General features: G+C 36.3%; 1 protein-coding gene across 4 annotated transcripts in view; it reads left to right on the top strand.

Moving 5' to 3' along the window:
• PDE4D (phosphodiesterase 4D) overlaps positions 1–15,213 on the top strand; it is a 550,822-nt gene that overhangs the window by 301,085 nt on the left and 234,524 nt on the right. The window contains exon 1 of one of the 4 annotated variants that reach the window (XM_015848750.3): positions 2,012–3,298. The exons of the other annotated variants lie outside the window; for them this stretch is intronic. Coding sequence (XP_015704236.1) covers positions 3,252–3,298 — 47 coding nt within the window. The 5' untranslated portion in view covers positions 2,012–3,251. Of the gene's footprint in view, positions 1–2,011; positions 3,299–15,213 lie in introns of those variants that run through there. 4 annotated transcript variants of the gene reach the window in all.

Below are 15,213 nucleotides of genomic sequence, written 5' to 3'. Positions count from 1 at the left end.
CTGTACTACTTAAGCATTACTTGGGAGGATGCACTAGACCTTTCTATAGCATAAATTCCAATGAGTATTGTTCTAACAGCTGAACCAAGAGATCAAAGCCAAACCTGTTCTGCATTGGTTTTTGTTTTTGTTTCTGTTTTTTTTTCCTCATTGAATTGAGTTGTACTTACTGCTTCAGAGACCTTACTGGGTGAAGCAGATTTGGAGCTGACATACCTAAATGCTTATTTTTGCCCTTCTATGTATGGTCAACAAACAAAAAAACAAAAAACCCCAAACCCAACCCAAACCAAAAAAACCCCCATCCATTACAGTTAATACCACTGTTTTTAAATGCTGCATTGTTTCAAATTGAACTGACTAGCAGTTTCGTCAGCATATCCTATAAATGCAACAGAAAACCTTTGCTGATTAAGATCCCTAGTCTGCTCTAGAAAGCCCATACGTTCTGTGCTCCACTTTGGTGAACTCTCTATGTAATGTTATCAAGTAATTTTATTATACGCTTACCCTCCTTCTACAACTGTGCTTCTGAATGAAATTAGTTGAATCAGTTTGTGCTGAACTTAATACTAAAGACAGCCAAATACATTGGTTTCCTCATGACATATAGATGCAGAACAGTCTGATTTGTGAATTTCAAATGTGTTCAGAGGCACACTGGTGCTGAGAAGCTCTTTCTCAAGACAATACAATGCATTAAGTTTAGTGATGAAAATGTCAGTGCCTATAGATGATCAGGCAAGTATGCAGTTAGGTGAGTGCAATATGAAATAATAATGACAGTGCAGATTTGTGTAGCATTTGGTGTACTTAATATTTCATAGGAAGTGGATCTAGCCTAGAGAAAGCAACAGACAACTTGATTAGTTAGAGGTATTGTTTTTTTATATTCAGATGAATAACACATCTTTGCAGTTTTCACAATTTTGTTTATTCTCCTTTAAAATGTTTATGCCATAAATCCCAAAGTTAGCGAGTTGTGGGGGGAACTGCTGCTTTTAACATAAAGCATAAACATTTCATAATAGCTGTAACAATGTACCTGATTTTTTTTTTACAAGTTATAGTGAATGTCTTCACTGAACATGGATGCTTTGCTTCCTAACTTCTAGTGGAAAAAGCTAATTTTTCATTGTAATGCAGAGTACCTGTTCTCTATCACAGCTTTATTTCAATGAAAAAAAAAAAGCAAACAACATTCTGCGTGGAGTAGGAGCACAAAAGCTTTTCTGGAGCCCTTCTAAATTTTGACATCTATTGTATTTTGGTGCTCCAATTCTTCAAAGTGCAGTAGCACACAGTCTATAATGTGTGAGGCAGTGGAAACTCACTTTTAATGACTGAATTAAATACTATTTCATTGTGAATACATTATCACATTCATGTAGTTTAATATTTTATTCTTTCTTCAGAATTGCATCAACTTCAATAGGGCTAATTTGGGGTATTGCAGAACAGGGCTATGGAAGGAAAAGAGCTGAGCTTAAGGAAACAGGACCTATGAAAAGCTTCAGCACCGTATCTTATCACGTTACTCCCAAGTCCACACACACCCTAATCAAATACATACTTTTATCACAGCTTTTAATGCCATTGAAGTTGCAGCTGGTTTCCAAACTGCAGGATTTCCTGTCTCAAAGGGCAAGGGGTCATTTGAAGTTTAAAAAGTGTTAGTGCAGAATAGAACACTGGTGGGGGGGGGAAAGGGAAGAAAGAAGGAAAAAGAATGGTAAGTGACCTCTGTATGGCCTAGGCACCTTGAAGTGCAAAAGCAGTTCTAGAAATCTTTTAACTGTCAGGAGGGATCAGCACAGCAAAGTGTATTATCTACGCACATCTTTTCCTGTCGGCTTTTGCCCTCGATTGCTGCATTTTCCATGCTCCCAGCCACTCAGCGATACAGGCGGTTCGCAGGCAGGCTCGGGCGCTCGGTCCCCCCCACGCCCCCGTCCTTCCCCTTCTGTGCGTGGGAGGCAGAGCCGCGCAGGACGGCGCTGTGTGGGAGAACCCACCTAGAGGGCCCCCTTGACGCCAGCAGAGCCCTGCCAGGCAGACTGCCCGCGCCGCAGCCCGGCCCCGCCGCAGGCTGAGCGGCACCGCGCCCGCCGCCGTCCGGAGCAGCCGCCGGGCTGACAGCAAGGCAGAGAGGGCGAAGACACCGGCAGCCCGAGGGGTACGTTGGAAATCCTCTTGAGGAGAGAGGAAGCGGAGCCTGTTGCCTGCGTTGCTTGAACGGAGACACCGGCTCTTTTGGCTTGGGCTTGAGAAGCTTCCCGAGGATGTTGCCGGAGCTTCAGGAGTGATAACAACTAGCTGGGAGCTGAACTGGGGAGGGGGAAAGAAAGGAAAGGACAGCAGAGGAAGAATTCTTAGCTAACATGGACTTGAAGCTTTGCTTTCATTTCGCAACATAAACAGTGATGCAGATGTTTTTGGTATACAGTGTAACATCAAAAGAGAACTAGGTTCTGCAGTGCAAGAATCAATAGCTTAGTCATTTCACTTAAAGGGAGCAGGCAACCTTCTTATGGGGTTAGGCAGCAAAAACAGATTTGATCATGATGTGATCTTATCTCATGATAGTTTCTAACTGTTGTCCTGTTCTGTGGAGCCGAAAACGTGTACTTCCTTCCTTCTGTCTTAGATGAAGAAATAAACTCACAGAATCAAATTCAGAAAGAAAATTGGTTTGGTTGTACATGGCTATTAAACACCATCCTGTTCCCTGGGCTTGTGATAAAGGGAAACTGCATTAAAGAGATCGATGATTAATATGTGTCTAAGAAAGAAGAAAAAGCAGCATTTCTTTCTGAACATGGCAAAGCAATCTGAAGTTACACATTTCCCTCTAACCACTGATTTGGCATGGATGACAGGAAACTATCTCTTGACTAACCTTTTCCAACTCTACAGAATGCTGCATATGAAGATGCTTTAATCCGTATTAAAAGCGCTTGGATTTTTATCAAGGCAAACTATTGGCATTGTCATGCGGTTTCCGTGTACTGATTACTTTAATGCTTTTTAAGTAGCAAGTGGGGGCATAAATGGATGGACATGTACCTAGAAAACCCTGCAAGAAGTCTTTCTTCAGATCCTGGGATTTTTTATTTCTGTGGATTACAGTGATTCTTGCAATAATCCCTGCTGTTAACTGCTCATGCAGTTGTTCTGGAATGCATCTATGAATACCATAACAGATAAAGCTGTCTGACAAGGAAAACACTAATGTTGGAAGATCTGTGAACATGATGCATGTGAATAATTTCCCCTTTAGGAGGCATTCATGGATATGGTGAGTAATCAATACACTTTACAGATTGTTAAACTCAAAATGCTTGTTTGCAAAATACTGTGGCAAGTACCAGATGCTGTGTTTTTTCCTACATTAATATCAAATGAGGACTAACTGGGCTATGAAAATATGAGAATCTCACAGACACAGTACTGCTGAAGTAATATGCTTGGCACTCTTCCCTCTACAAAACAGACAAGTGATAAAATTGGTATTATTATGGTCATGTTTTCCTGTGTGATAAGTGCTTCTTGAGGAGGGAGGTGTGTTTTCTTTCTGCATCAAAGGAACAGGAACTCTTCTTCCCATTTCTTACTTAGCATTACATGACGGAAATGATGAAGAATTATTTTCCTCTTTTCATATTGTATTCGTTATCCTGGAACTTATTTATATACATTCATGTGACCTGAACAACAGTTAAAAAAAAAAAAAAAAAAAAAGTTCATTCATATGATAATTCAGTAATCTTTAATAAATGCATTTGTATGGTAGGTTTTCAAGAGTGTTTGGAAGACAGATACATAGCATTAAAATCCCTTTATCATCATTAAAACATCTGTTTCCTCATTAAACCACAGGCATCTATAGCTCCTGCTCACTGGAGGCTTTCTCTGTAACTTTCTTAGCAATAGAGTGCAGTTGACTTACTAATGAATTCTGCCAGTGGTTGTTGCGTCACGTCATGCTCCTTATGTTGAGATCTGTCTTTATCAGACCAGTGTAAGGCAAAATTAGATTCCTGGAAAACTTTTGCATTTGGGGTAAATATTGAGTCTTTTAATGATAAGTACATTATGGAAGCTCAGTGGAAAAGAACTGTATTCAAGTTGTGAGATGGGCAACTGTGTGCATGTTTGTTTGACATATCTGCCTTTAGTGTGTGCTAGCCTCGGTACAGAATTAATTTCAGGATAAATTTTGCCTGGGAAAATGTGTCAGCCAAGGTTTTAAAGCCAAGTCCTTTTTATGACATTTCAGAATTGTATTTAAGAAGAACAGTATAAAATCAAGACCCTGGTGCCTGGCAGCACCAGCATTGGCGTCAGCTGAGTGTCATTTGTCAGAGGCACCGGCTCCTCCGAGCTGAGCCAATGGCAGGAGCCGGCATGAAGGCTGTCAGATTATGGGGGGGGACAAGGGGGGTGTGATGCTTTGGCTGCTCATTTTCTCTTATTACTCCAATTTTATTAAATCATTGGTAGGCACACTGCCCTTTTGATGCCTGTATTGTTTTTATGATGTTTTATCGTACCTTCCCCTCAGACTGTTGTTGGTTACATACAAGTCTTTATGTGGCCAACTTCTTATCATCTAGAAAATGAATAATGCTGTCTTTTAATATCTTTCATCTTTGATAGTTTATTTAGCGAAATCTTTCAGAAAGGGTACTGCACTCCACACCTAACAGGAGCAGCATTTCCACTGTCTTCTAAGAATTTGACCTACTTCTGTTTTTAATAACTTAGAGAAATAATTTTGAGAACATGTTAACCCCCGGGACTCATCTCCTGTCTAAATCGTTTTCAAACAACATGAAGTCTGCAGCCTTTTGAAACGGATTTTGAGCAAGCCAACTGTTTGTTATGATTCTCCTCTAAAATGTAGTTAGCTGTTTTCCCCGCTCCTTCCCAGACCTTTGCTGTTTGCCACAGAGCATGAACCCCTTGTCTAGGCAGGACTGTGGCAGAAGTGTTTGCTGTGACAAATATGTGAAGTTAATTAGATGACCTATGGTTAATGTTCTAACTGAATGTAGAAAGTACCATGCCTACGTTTGTACTTATTGAATGCCAGACCTTAATTTAGTATTAAAATATCGTTAGCCTACTTTTGTTCCCCTTAAAACTCAGAATTGCCAAAATTGCTTATTCATGCTACAGTAGGTCTGTCAGTATTTATGGGCAGCAGAATTTTAAAGTTGCCAGTCATAGTTTTTTGTTTGTTTGATGATGAACCTTCACAAATCTATGTTTTGTCTATCAGGTATGCCAACCTTTTCTGTTGTGAATTGGAAGTGGCACAAAGAAAAGTGTGTATTATATAACTTCACCTTGTGATACTTTCAGGTGCCCATTAAAGGATGATTATAAAGATAACTTTCATGGGACCCAATTAGTTTTGTGTTTGTTTAATACAAATATTAGTTGATTGTCTTTTAATTATGTTTCCCCAGTTCTGATGCAACACATCGAAGCTGTTTTGTTGGCAGTGCCATGTACTTGATAATACTTCGTAACCTTTATGTGCATGCAGAATTAAGTATATCAGAAGTACTATTAATACTTTTCTGTACCTTATAGGTGGTGCTTTTTTAAGGCTTTTTCTCTACCTCAGAGACACACAATGCTTTCATGTTCTCCTTGTCTCATATGGAATATGGAGAAGGAAGAGGAAAATAACAAATGAAAATGTCAGAAATTTATTTTTCAATTTCAAAACTGCAATACAGGGCTTTATCTGCATGCCACATCAGCCAAGGTGATAGATCTGTTTTTGTGTTTGCTTCTCTGTGCTGGTTTTGTGAAGAAATAGCCAAAAACTGAAACCTAGAAACCAGGGTTAGAGGTATGAACCCAAAAGGTTTTGGAAATGTTCTGAGAACTCCAGTGTGTGAACTCTTCTATTAATGCTAGTAATAGGAAGCAGCTGACTTCTAGCCAAAAGCAGATATAAAATATATATGGTCCCTGGCAGTAAGACTAGGATCAAAAATCTGTCAGACAGATAAGGGTACCTATAGTCTGAGTGCAGTTTAAATGGTATAAAAATGAAATAGAGGTAGACAGAAAAGATTTAGTTAGAAGCTATTTCAAGTAGTATGGATTGAAGAGAAACAAATAAAAAACACGAAGTGTTACAGTGTCTTGGACAAAGAATGTCCCAGGTGAGGATGAAGCTACTCCTAGCAACATTGAGAAACATTTGTGATGCTGGTGGAAGAAAGAATAGGATTTTACAACTACTTACCATATTGCACACAATATAACATAAATTATGTATTAACAACATGCAGCTTACTGCCATTCACACTGAAAACAATTTTAGAAACACCTACTGCTGAGTTGTATAACCTGACTTTCCTTTCCACTGCATTTTATCTGTCTTTTTGACGCCAAACCAAATAAAGATAAACATGTATTCAATTTTGCTTGCCTAATTGAGTAAACAAACATTGCACATGCCTTTAAATTTTACCATAAGAAAAACAGAAGTGACAAACTTATGTTTGAGATCATCTTTCATTAAACTGATAAAGATTTGAAATTAATCTACAGGTGAACACATTGACTTTTCAAAGTAAATAGAGTAACCTATTTCCATCATAGGAAGACTGAATAAAATTTAATTCCATTTAAATATATTTAATTCCTCGTCTCTTATTAAATCCTACTATATATACTTGATTTGATTACTACTGTGCTGTATGCTTTATCCAGCGCTAAAATGAGGTGAGTCCATGGTTGTGTGATACCCTTTGTTTCAAATTAGCTTGTTGACTAGCTTTTTGATTTGTAAATCCCTGAGTTAATGCAGACATTACTATGAGTTTGTCTTCTCTTGTTCTCAACGTTATAAATTAATGATACTGAGTTGCTTGTTTACAAACTTGGTAGAGACGTGGATTTTGGCAAGCCAACAGTGGTTTGACTTGTCATTGCTATACAGGTTCTTGCATTCTGTGAGAACAGAACAATCTGTAATTGTGACAAAAACAAAACAAAACCTAAAAATGATGGAAAATGAAAATAACAGTGCTAATGCATGAAATAAACTTTTTTTGTATGTGTGTTCTTAAGACATACTGAGTCACCTTGCTCACTAAAGAATAACTGGGAACTGAGTTGACTAATACTGTGTCAAAGGTCTTAACTCACCTCATGGCATAACTCCTCTAACGCAAACCAGGGTGAAATGTTTCATGCAGATATTTATTCTTATGTTTGTTCTAAAAAATTTTGCTTGTGGTGGAAAAGAGATTCTTCCTGAACTGCTTTACCTTGCAGTATTCAAATATTTTTAGTACTTTCGACTTGACATTAATATAAAACCTTTGGAAGAATATCTCAACTCTTCATTTGGAATTCTAGATTTAAGTACAAATTTGGGAGAGAAAAATCATATTTTGTTAAACAAAGAATAAATCTTCTTGAGAAGAAACAAATTTGTTTCATCCTCTGAGACCAGTAGGTTTTCACAGTACTGCTAAGTATGAAAGGTCACCTTATTCCCTGTTTTCTTGTGCTCAATAACAGGTGTTGCTTTGCTTCAGGCAGTGCTGAAGTTTATTGCTCCAGTCAGAATGAGTGTAGTACGGTTTATATACAGAATGAAACAGAGTTCAATTTTAAGGCATGTATTGCCTTTTCCTTTCTATTTGCAACAACTTAGGTGCCCAGTGGCCCCTAACCAATGTTCAGCATGCTTCTTATAGGTGAAAAGATGAAAATATTTCAACCATTTGCAAGTAGGGCAAAGATTTATTTTGCTATGATTCATATTAGCCATGTGTTGATTTTTTTGTAATGCTTCCATGCAAAAAAAAGAAAAAAAAGGGGGGGGGGGGGGAGGGGAAGGAATGCTCCCAGATATAACTATTCACTGAAGCCTGACAGCACTCCTGATGGGTAGCCTAGATATGTATCTGTGTATGTATAATTTCATCTCTTGTCACTGATGTGCTCTGTAGGCTTCCACACAATAGTTACGGCACTTTTGCAAGTAAAATTTATGCGCAGAAAAGATAATGTAACTATAATAAGAATATAATGTAACTGCATGACCTATTGCTGACTGTGTCATGATTCACTTTGGATGTCCTAGGTGGATCAGTTTAAGCTAGAACTTCTGTAGGTCTGTTCTAGAATAATGATCAGTTCTAGAATAATTTAACATATATTCTTGGATGAGCAGTGTATTCACCTCTTTAATAATGCATATAATTCAAACCAAATGTTTATACCTTTGAAATGCAGTATTTCCAGTATGTAAAGAGAAATGTATTCCCTGTGCAAGGGAAGCCCACTGGGGACTCTGCCAGGGCTTGCCTTTTGCTCTTCTGTACTTAGCATATGATAAATTACTTCATATGCCTGTCCTTTGGATGAACTACCTGTTGTATTTTATTAATTTGGACAGAAAAGAAATTGAAACACTATGAATTGAGAAGATTAGATACAGCACAATAGGTTTCTGTGTTATTTTTGTGCTGGATTACATACTTTTACCTAGCTATATCTATAGCTATAGATATCAATATAGATACATGTACATATATGCACACATATATACACATAAGCATGTTGCCCTAAGAAGTGGTACTGTCATTTATTATAACATCATACCAAATTGCATATATGTGAGAAAATTATCAGCAGTTATAATGGGCGGAATGTAGTCTGCCCTTAAAACACTAACCATGCTTTGCTTTATGCACCTGAGTTATTGTATAGTTAACAGACAGCATATGGCTGTAGGTCACATCCATTTTTAACCAGTCATTTTCAGGTTTATTAGGTCAAATTATATTCTTGAGGATCTTTGCAAACTTTCAGAAAATCCTGCAACCATAAGTAAGTTGCAACAGTAGAAAATAAGCCTCTTTTACTCATAGCATATCCTGTTGGATGTTTATGCTAATATCTTCACTCTTATCTGCTTACAAAGAACCAACTTCTACTTTGGGAAAACTAATACTCTGATTCACCAAAAATTACCTCACATCTCTTAAAAAATGGTAATACTGAAGAAAGAAAATATTTATTATTTCAATATATATGTTAGTTATGTTATAATCTTTGTATTATTTTTGTTTCACTTAAGTAGATCTGTGGATACTTATGCTGTTTCTAAACTCTCTGATCTGTGTTAAGTGGATAGATTTTTTCTTTCATAGAAGAAGTTACTTTGGAATGGGAATTTAGCTCCTGTTCAGAAAGGAAACTGCAGTTTTAAGTGTTCCAGTAAGTTAACAGGTTTACATGGTATCTATGTATTTGACATTTGGAGACAACGAAAGGCTTGTCTAGGTGTATACAAGAAGATTATTATTTTTATTGATTTTTTCAACCAGTGCATGGTGGCTAGGAGGAGAGTAAAGAGAGGGAAGAGACTAAGTTGTTTATTGTGAAACCGAAGAAGATTGATCATCAAGTATATTTTCCAGCCCATTATACTTTTAACTTGCTAAAATATGAATAGATGGGTTTTGCATACACACAATGCCAGGCAGCATTTTAAATAGTGAGATTGTAAAGATTTCAATACTTTCTCCTGGAACCTGTCCTGAATACATGATCTCTCATCCTTTTATATGGCTGCATTAATTCCTGGTGATAGCAGAGCACTTTAAGGTTTTTTTAATTATTATTTATTTATTTATTTTTAATGTGAGCCATGAAGGAGATGAGGATATTTTCAGTAAAGGCTATTGGTCAGTAACTGTTAACAGAATATTTTTCCTTGGATGACTCAGTCCAGAGGGTTAGCAAAACAGAGTATACAAAGTAGAGCATTTAAAAGGAGTAGATATAGTCAAGCACAACACCTGAAAAAGAATGTACAGTTTTGCTTAGGAAACTACTAACTATTTTTAAGTGTTCTATCCATTTCCATAATAATGCACATGAAAATATTAACAGAAGAAAGGATTGTGTATTTCTCCACTAGCTTTAAAAATGACAGTTGATATTCCTACATTACGATGGGAATTTATTACTACTTTAAAATTTGAACATGGAAAGCTAGTATGAAAATCAGTATTTTGCCTTAGTTATGCAATAATCCTCTTTCTTTTGAGAACTGATTAAAATAATAGTCTGAATACTGTTGATACTGAGACGTCAGAAAATTACAGTGATACAGAGTTTATTGGAGTCTCAAATTTAAATATTAAAAGGGAACTGCATTTCCTAGTTTATTTAGCTTAGTCTATCTTTCAGAAGATGGCTCTCTGTTAATTGTATATTGGAACTTTAAATTTTACTTGGTGATAATATCCAGTAGTTTTACAAGAAATATGTGGACAGTTTCAGGTTTTTTTGTTGTTTTTTTTTTTTTTTCCTAAGGGAGCATGGCTTCCTATTCTCAGTTGTCTGAAGGAATTTCTTTAAATTACATTATTTCATATTTTCTCCTTTTAATTGCATTACTGTGATATGACAGATGACAGCTTGTCCCTTTCAGAAAAACAAATAATTCTTATTGAGATGAGAAAACATTACTGTAACTCTTTAACTCTTTCAATCTGAAATGCAATGTAGCTCCTGTTTCCATTCTTCTTGTGTAATGCTTATGAAATTCTTAATTTCAGCCATCAACAAATGATCTTCAACACCTGATCTGAAATACAGACTAACACTGTCAGGCACTAAGAATTAGAAGTTACCTATGCTTACTGTATGGATGTCAATATACTAAAGTTTGTCCTCCAAAGGTTGTTGGCCTTGACACAGCATACTTGGTGAAATTCTAACAACATTGCTATGTCTTGTGAATAATGAAATGATCTTTAAATCCTTGGAATAAAAAAAAAATAAAAATAATATTTCATGTTGTGTCCTAGAATTGTAAGATATTATATTTCTTTCCTCTTATGTGTCTTATTCTATGTAATTACAGGGCTTATTTTTCTTCCTTAATTTACAGGAATACATAATAGAGAATAAGTTCTTTCACCATCTGCTGTTTTAAGAGTAACTTATTTTCTAGTGATTTCAGTATATCCTGTGTTATTTGCACACAGTTTGAAGCTTTCAAAATTTAATTTCATTTAATCTGAAAACAGTTACAGCATACCTGGTGAACGCCTTGCAGATTCAGAGGTGGACAAGACCTTTATACCTGTTATAGGTTACCTATTTTTGAACACTAGGGAAGATAAATTTCAAAAACCTGTTTCACTTTTCTGTGTACCCAGCTCTGTTCTCCACAGGCAACTAATGACTTCACTGAACTGGGTAGATTTTATTAAACAGATTAGTGGTGGTTATACTTTCATTTAGTTTCTAGCTGACTATTTGATATGTTAACAGTACTATGTAAACTACCTTTCTGACTGCTGTACTGTTTTAAAGGGAAAATCTGATTGTGAGTATGTGGTCATGTAATTATGATACGGACCAATTACTGGCCTACTGAAAATTGCCATAACACATCTAAGTCTAACCTATTTATACATGTTAGACCATTTATGAAATTTTGCTTTCACACCTGCAGATTTAAGAACTTTGTCTACTAATATAACTCATATACTTAATTAGTCTTTAACTGGCTAAGTGGTACTGCTGGAAAAGTAATGAGGCATGTCATTCATACCTCCTCTCCTGACATTAGGCAGAGTAAAATGTATCCTGTCACAATCTGTACCTTGATCTATTCAGAAATCAGTGGAAGTCCAGGTTCAACAGAAGTAAACTATGCACATGTGAAGAAATGCTGCTGTTGCATTATCAATGGAAATAAGTAGTAGGTGTTACTTTCAGAGTGATCTGTGTATGTAATGCTGTATGACATTTCATCTGGCATCCATGGTATTTCTATGTCTTACCTTCTACTAGAAACAGAGAAGCTGTGGTAATAGGCAACAAAAATGATGATAGCTATTTTCCATGCAGGTCACAAGCCAAATAGACATCGTGAATCTAAAAAAATGATTTCCCGGTCTTTCCCAGCACGTTCTAGGAGTCCCTTCTTGAGCAAAGTGGTTGGAGCAGATAACTTCCAGGATTCCTTCCACCCTTGATCATTTTGAGATTCTGTCATTCATCACCTTGTACTTAAATAATTTAGTTGTGGTGAAATTTACACCTGGGAAAGAAAGGGAAGTTATATTTCTTAAATGAAAGGATAGTGTCCTGAATGCATATTTTCATGTACATGTTGAGAGAGAGATTCAGGATTATACCAATTACGTTTTTTTCATTTTCTTCCAGCACTTCCAGCTCTATTGTTGGTTGTATCTTGATTTTGTGAGTAGTTCTTTTGCCTGTACTTTAACTCAGAGATCCTGAAGGGGAGCTTTGGTTCAGGTTACTCACTAACAAATATCCCTTTATTCCTTATTCCTGTTTGGGATTTTGATTTAAAGCAGCTCTGGAATGTTCTTGAGGGTAAATGTACAGCAATAACTTTGCAGAGCTCCCCAGAGAATTTTCAAGACTGGTTAACTGAAGAATAAAATGGTCATTCCCTCCTACAGGCAGTATCAGTAACAAAATGACCTGTCAAAGTATAATAACCCTAGGAACCACCTGACCGGTCATCTTTTCTACCCTTTCTAATCCAATGCTATTTGAAATACATAGCCCATAAACACTGAAATTAACCTCTCCAAAATTAGGTAGATTTTTACATGGGGATTAGTATGGGATATATGACCTTTATTATTTACAAGGAAGGTATTTTTGGATAAAAACACAGCTAAGGTGCTACACTGGTTACTAATTTTTATCTGATGTGATTATTGCAGAATATATTGGTGAGATGTATGATACACAGTGTCTTTAGCAAGAATGGGATCTCTGGATGCTATGTAATTCCCACAGTCCAGTCATATTTCTTTTTGTAGGATTGCATTTTGCAAGTAGCTGTGGCTTGTGGTGAAGCAACTGCCACTGGGAATACCACAGTCACAAAAAGGTATGCATGCTGATCTGCAGCTGAGCTAATATATGGCTATTTATGGCAGTCAAGCAGGAATCAGAGATTAAGTCATAATAAGGTAGGGATTGTACAAGCAAGAGGCACACTTGCTTGTTCCATGAAGCAGAAGAAGGATTTTAGAGATGATTTAGAGCATTGCTTATCCTCTGTAAAGTGAAAATGAATAAAAGTTTTAAGATTTTTGCATAATACTTTTATGAACAATCTTACACAGAAAGATCAAATACGGATAAATACATTTGTATTTATATTTTTTCTTTTTTTTTTTTTCCTTTCTTTTTCTGAGAAGCAAAATGAATCCTGAATATATGTCAATGCACCAAAATACTTCAAATTTTAGGATTTAGTGTTAGAACACTGTTTAGAAAGGATTTGATGGACAGGTGGTTGAATATGGAAACAAACAAACAAATAAAACCCTGAAAAAAACAAAGATAAGGGGTAACTTCAGGATTGTCTTTTTTTCCCTTTCCATCCTACATTCAAATCTTCATTCCTCTATTCACCTCTGCCCTCTCCCATCTTTCATTCCATTCTTACTATTTACCTTCTTATGCAAAACTCCAGATAAAAATTTTTATATTTCAGATATACTACTTGAGGATAGTTGCAACAGTATGTTTCTCCAGATGCAACTTGCTGTCTATATATTCACAGGTATTTCACTGGATGTCAGCTGAGGGAACAGAAGTAGGATGCTGGTCATGGAGAAGCACTTTGGGACTTGCATTTATATAAATGTATTTATATAGATCTACCTTACACCCCCCCCCCCCCCCCCCAATCCCCATCCCTTCTTGAAGAGCAAAACAAAACAAAATAGTTTTGGTAAGGATGTGCCTTCACTTTGTGCTCTCCCTATGGGAGGGACTTCTGTGTCCTAGGTGTTCTGGTCATGAACATAAGCTGAGGACATCAGTGCAGTTGGAGTGGGATTTGTATTATTAACAGTCAATTATTATTGACTGCTACAGGCTGTAAGAGGTATTGTGTTTTTGTTATGAAAAAAGAACTTTGATGTTTTGCTGTTATTAATATCTTTTAGGAGTTTCCCCAAAGAAAGATCAAAGACAATTCCATGCCTAGAAGAATAAGGAAGATATTTTATCTGAGTGTCTTATGACATCATAAAATTGAATTACATCAAGACTTTTATGAAGCAAGAATTAAAGATTTTTATGTGGAGACTTTTGTGAATTGATGTAATTTCATTTTCAGGGGAAAAACACTTGGTTTTGTTAAATTCATTTTATTTACCTAAGAAGTCAAGACAAGGAATTAGGCAAAACTTATCTTACAGGGATTACAATGTGTTCCACAAAGTATTTGTTTCTGTGAGGCTGTTTTCAGCTGTAGAACATCAGAATTCCTTATGTACTGTGAAACAAATTGTCAGAGGACCGGGACTGTATTCTAGACTTGTAAGTACAGGGATGGGAGATGATGAACTGCAGACCCCAAGATGATTCTTTTTAACAAACAAACAAACAAGCAAACAAATAAATGTTATTCTTAATAACAAATGGTGAGGTAAATGACATACTTGTCAATCCTTTATCACTGCAGAGTTTCAATATTAAGACAACAACTGTAAGCAGATGTTGCTACAGTTGTGTCAGCTTTTCTAATATTTCTGTGATAGAGCCATGTTGGCACAATGCAGCAAATCAATGTATTTTAATTGGCCACTGGGACCTTTCGGCTGGAAATTAGAATGCTCCTAAACAGTCAGACAAGTGAGGCTCTGGAACAGCCTTCCAGTGGCATATTGGAGGAAAGTATGACAGTAATTGATTGCCGCATACTAAAAATAGTTGTGAGAAGGGTGATATGATGTGGACCTTGTGACAGCAAGGGAGTAGACTCTATCACCCAGAACACTGCTCTTGATGCTAAAATTCATTCTGGATAATGAATTTATTTAACATTTTTTGTTGCTCTAAAGCTTTCAGTTACATTTGGATTTATATCTGAAAGACAACTCCAATAGTTATATTGTGAATTCTGCTATATCAGTAAAAACAGTAACATCTTTCAGTTCAGTGGAATAAACTTTGGGAGCAATGAGCGTCTAGTGTAACTGCTTCAATGACACAAATAATATGTTTTAAGTACTTTCTGTATTCTATCTCAAATATAAACACTGTCTAAAATGTGTAAATGCAAATGTAGTTATTTCAAATTATCTTTTTATACCTATATAGGTTTGCTTTATATTTAAATTCCTAATGTTGTCCTTTAAAATAATTTAT

This window comes from Coturnix japonica, chromosome Z (assembly GCF_054131305.1).
Source record: "Coturnix japonica strain WE chromosome Z, WE-NBRP24, whole genome shotgun sequence".
Lineage (NCBI taxonomy): Eukaryota > Metazoa > Chordata > Aves > Galliformes > Phasianidae > Coturnix > Coturnix japonica.
This window is presented reverse-complemented; position numbering and strand designations above follow the sequence as displayed.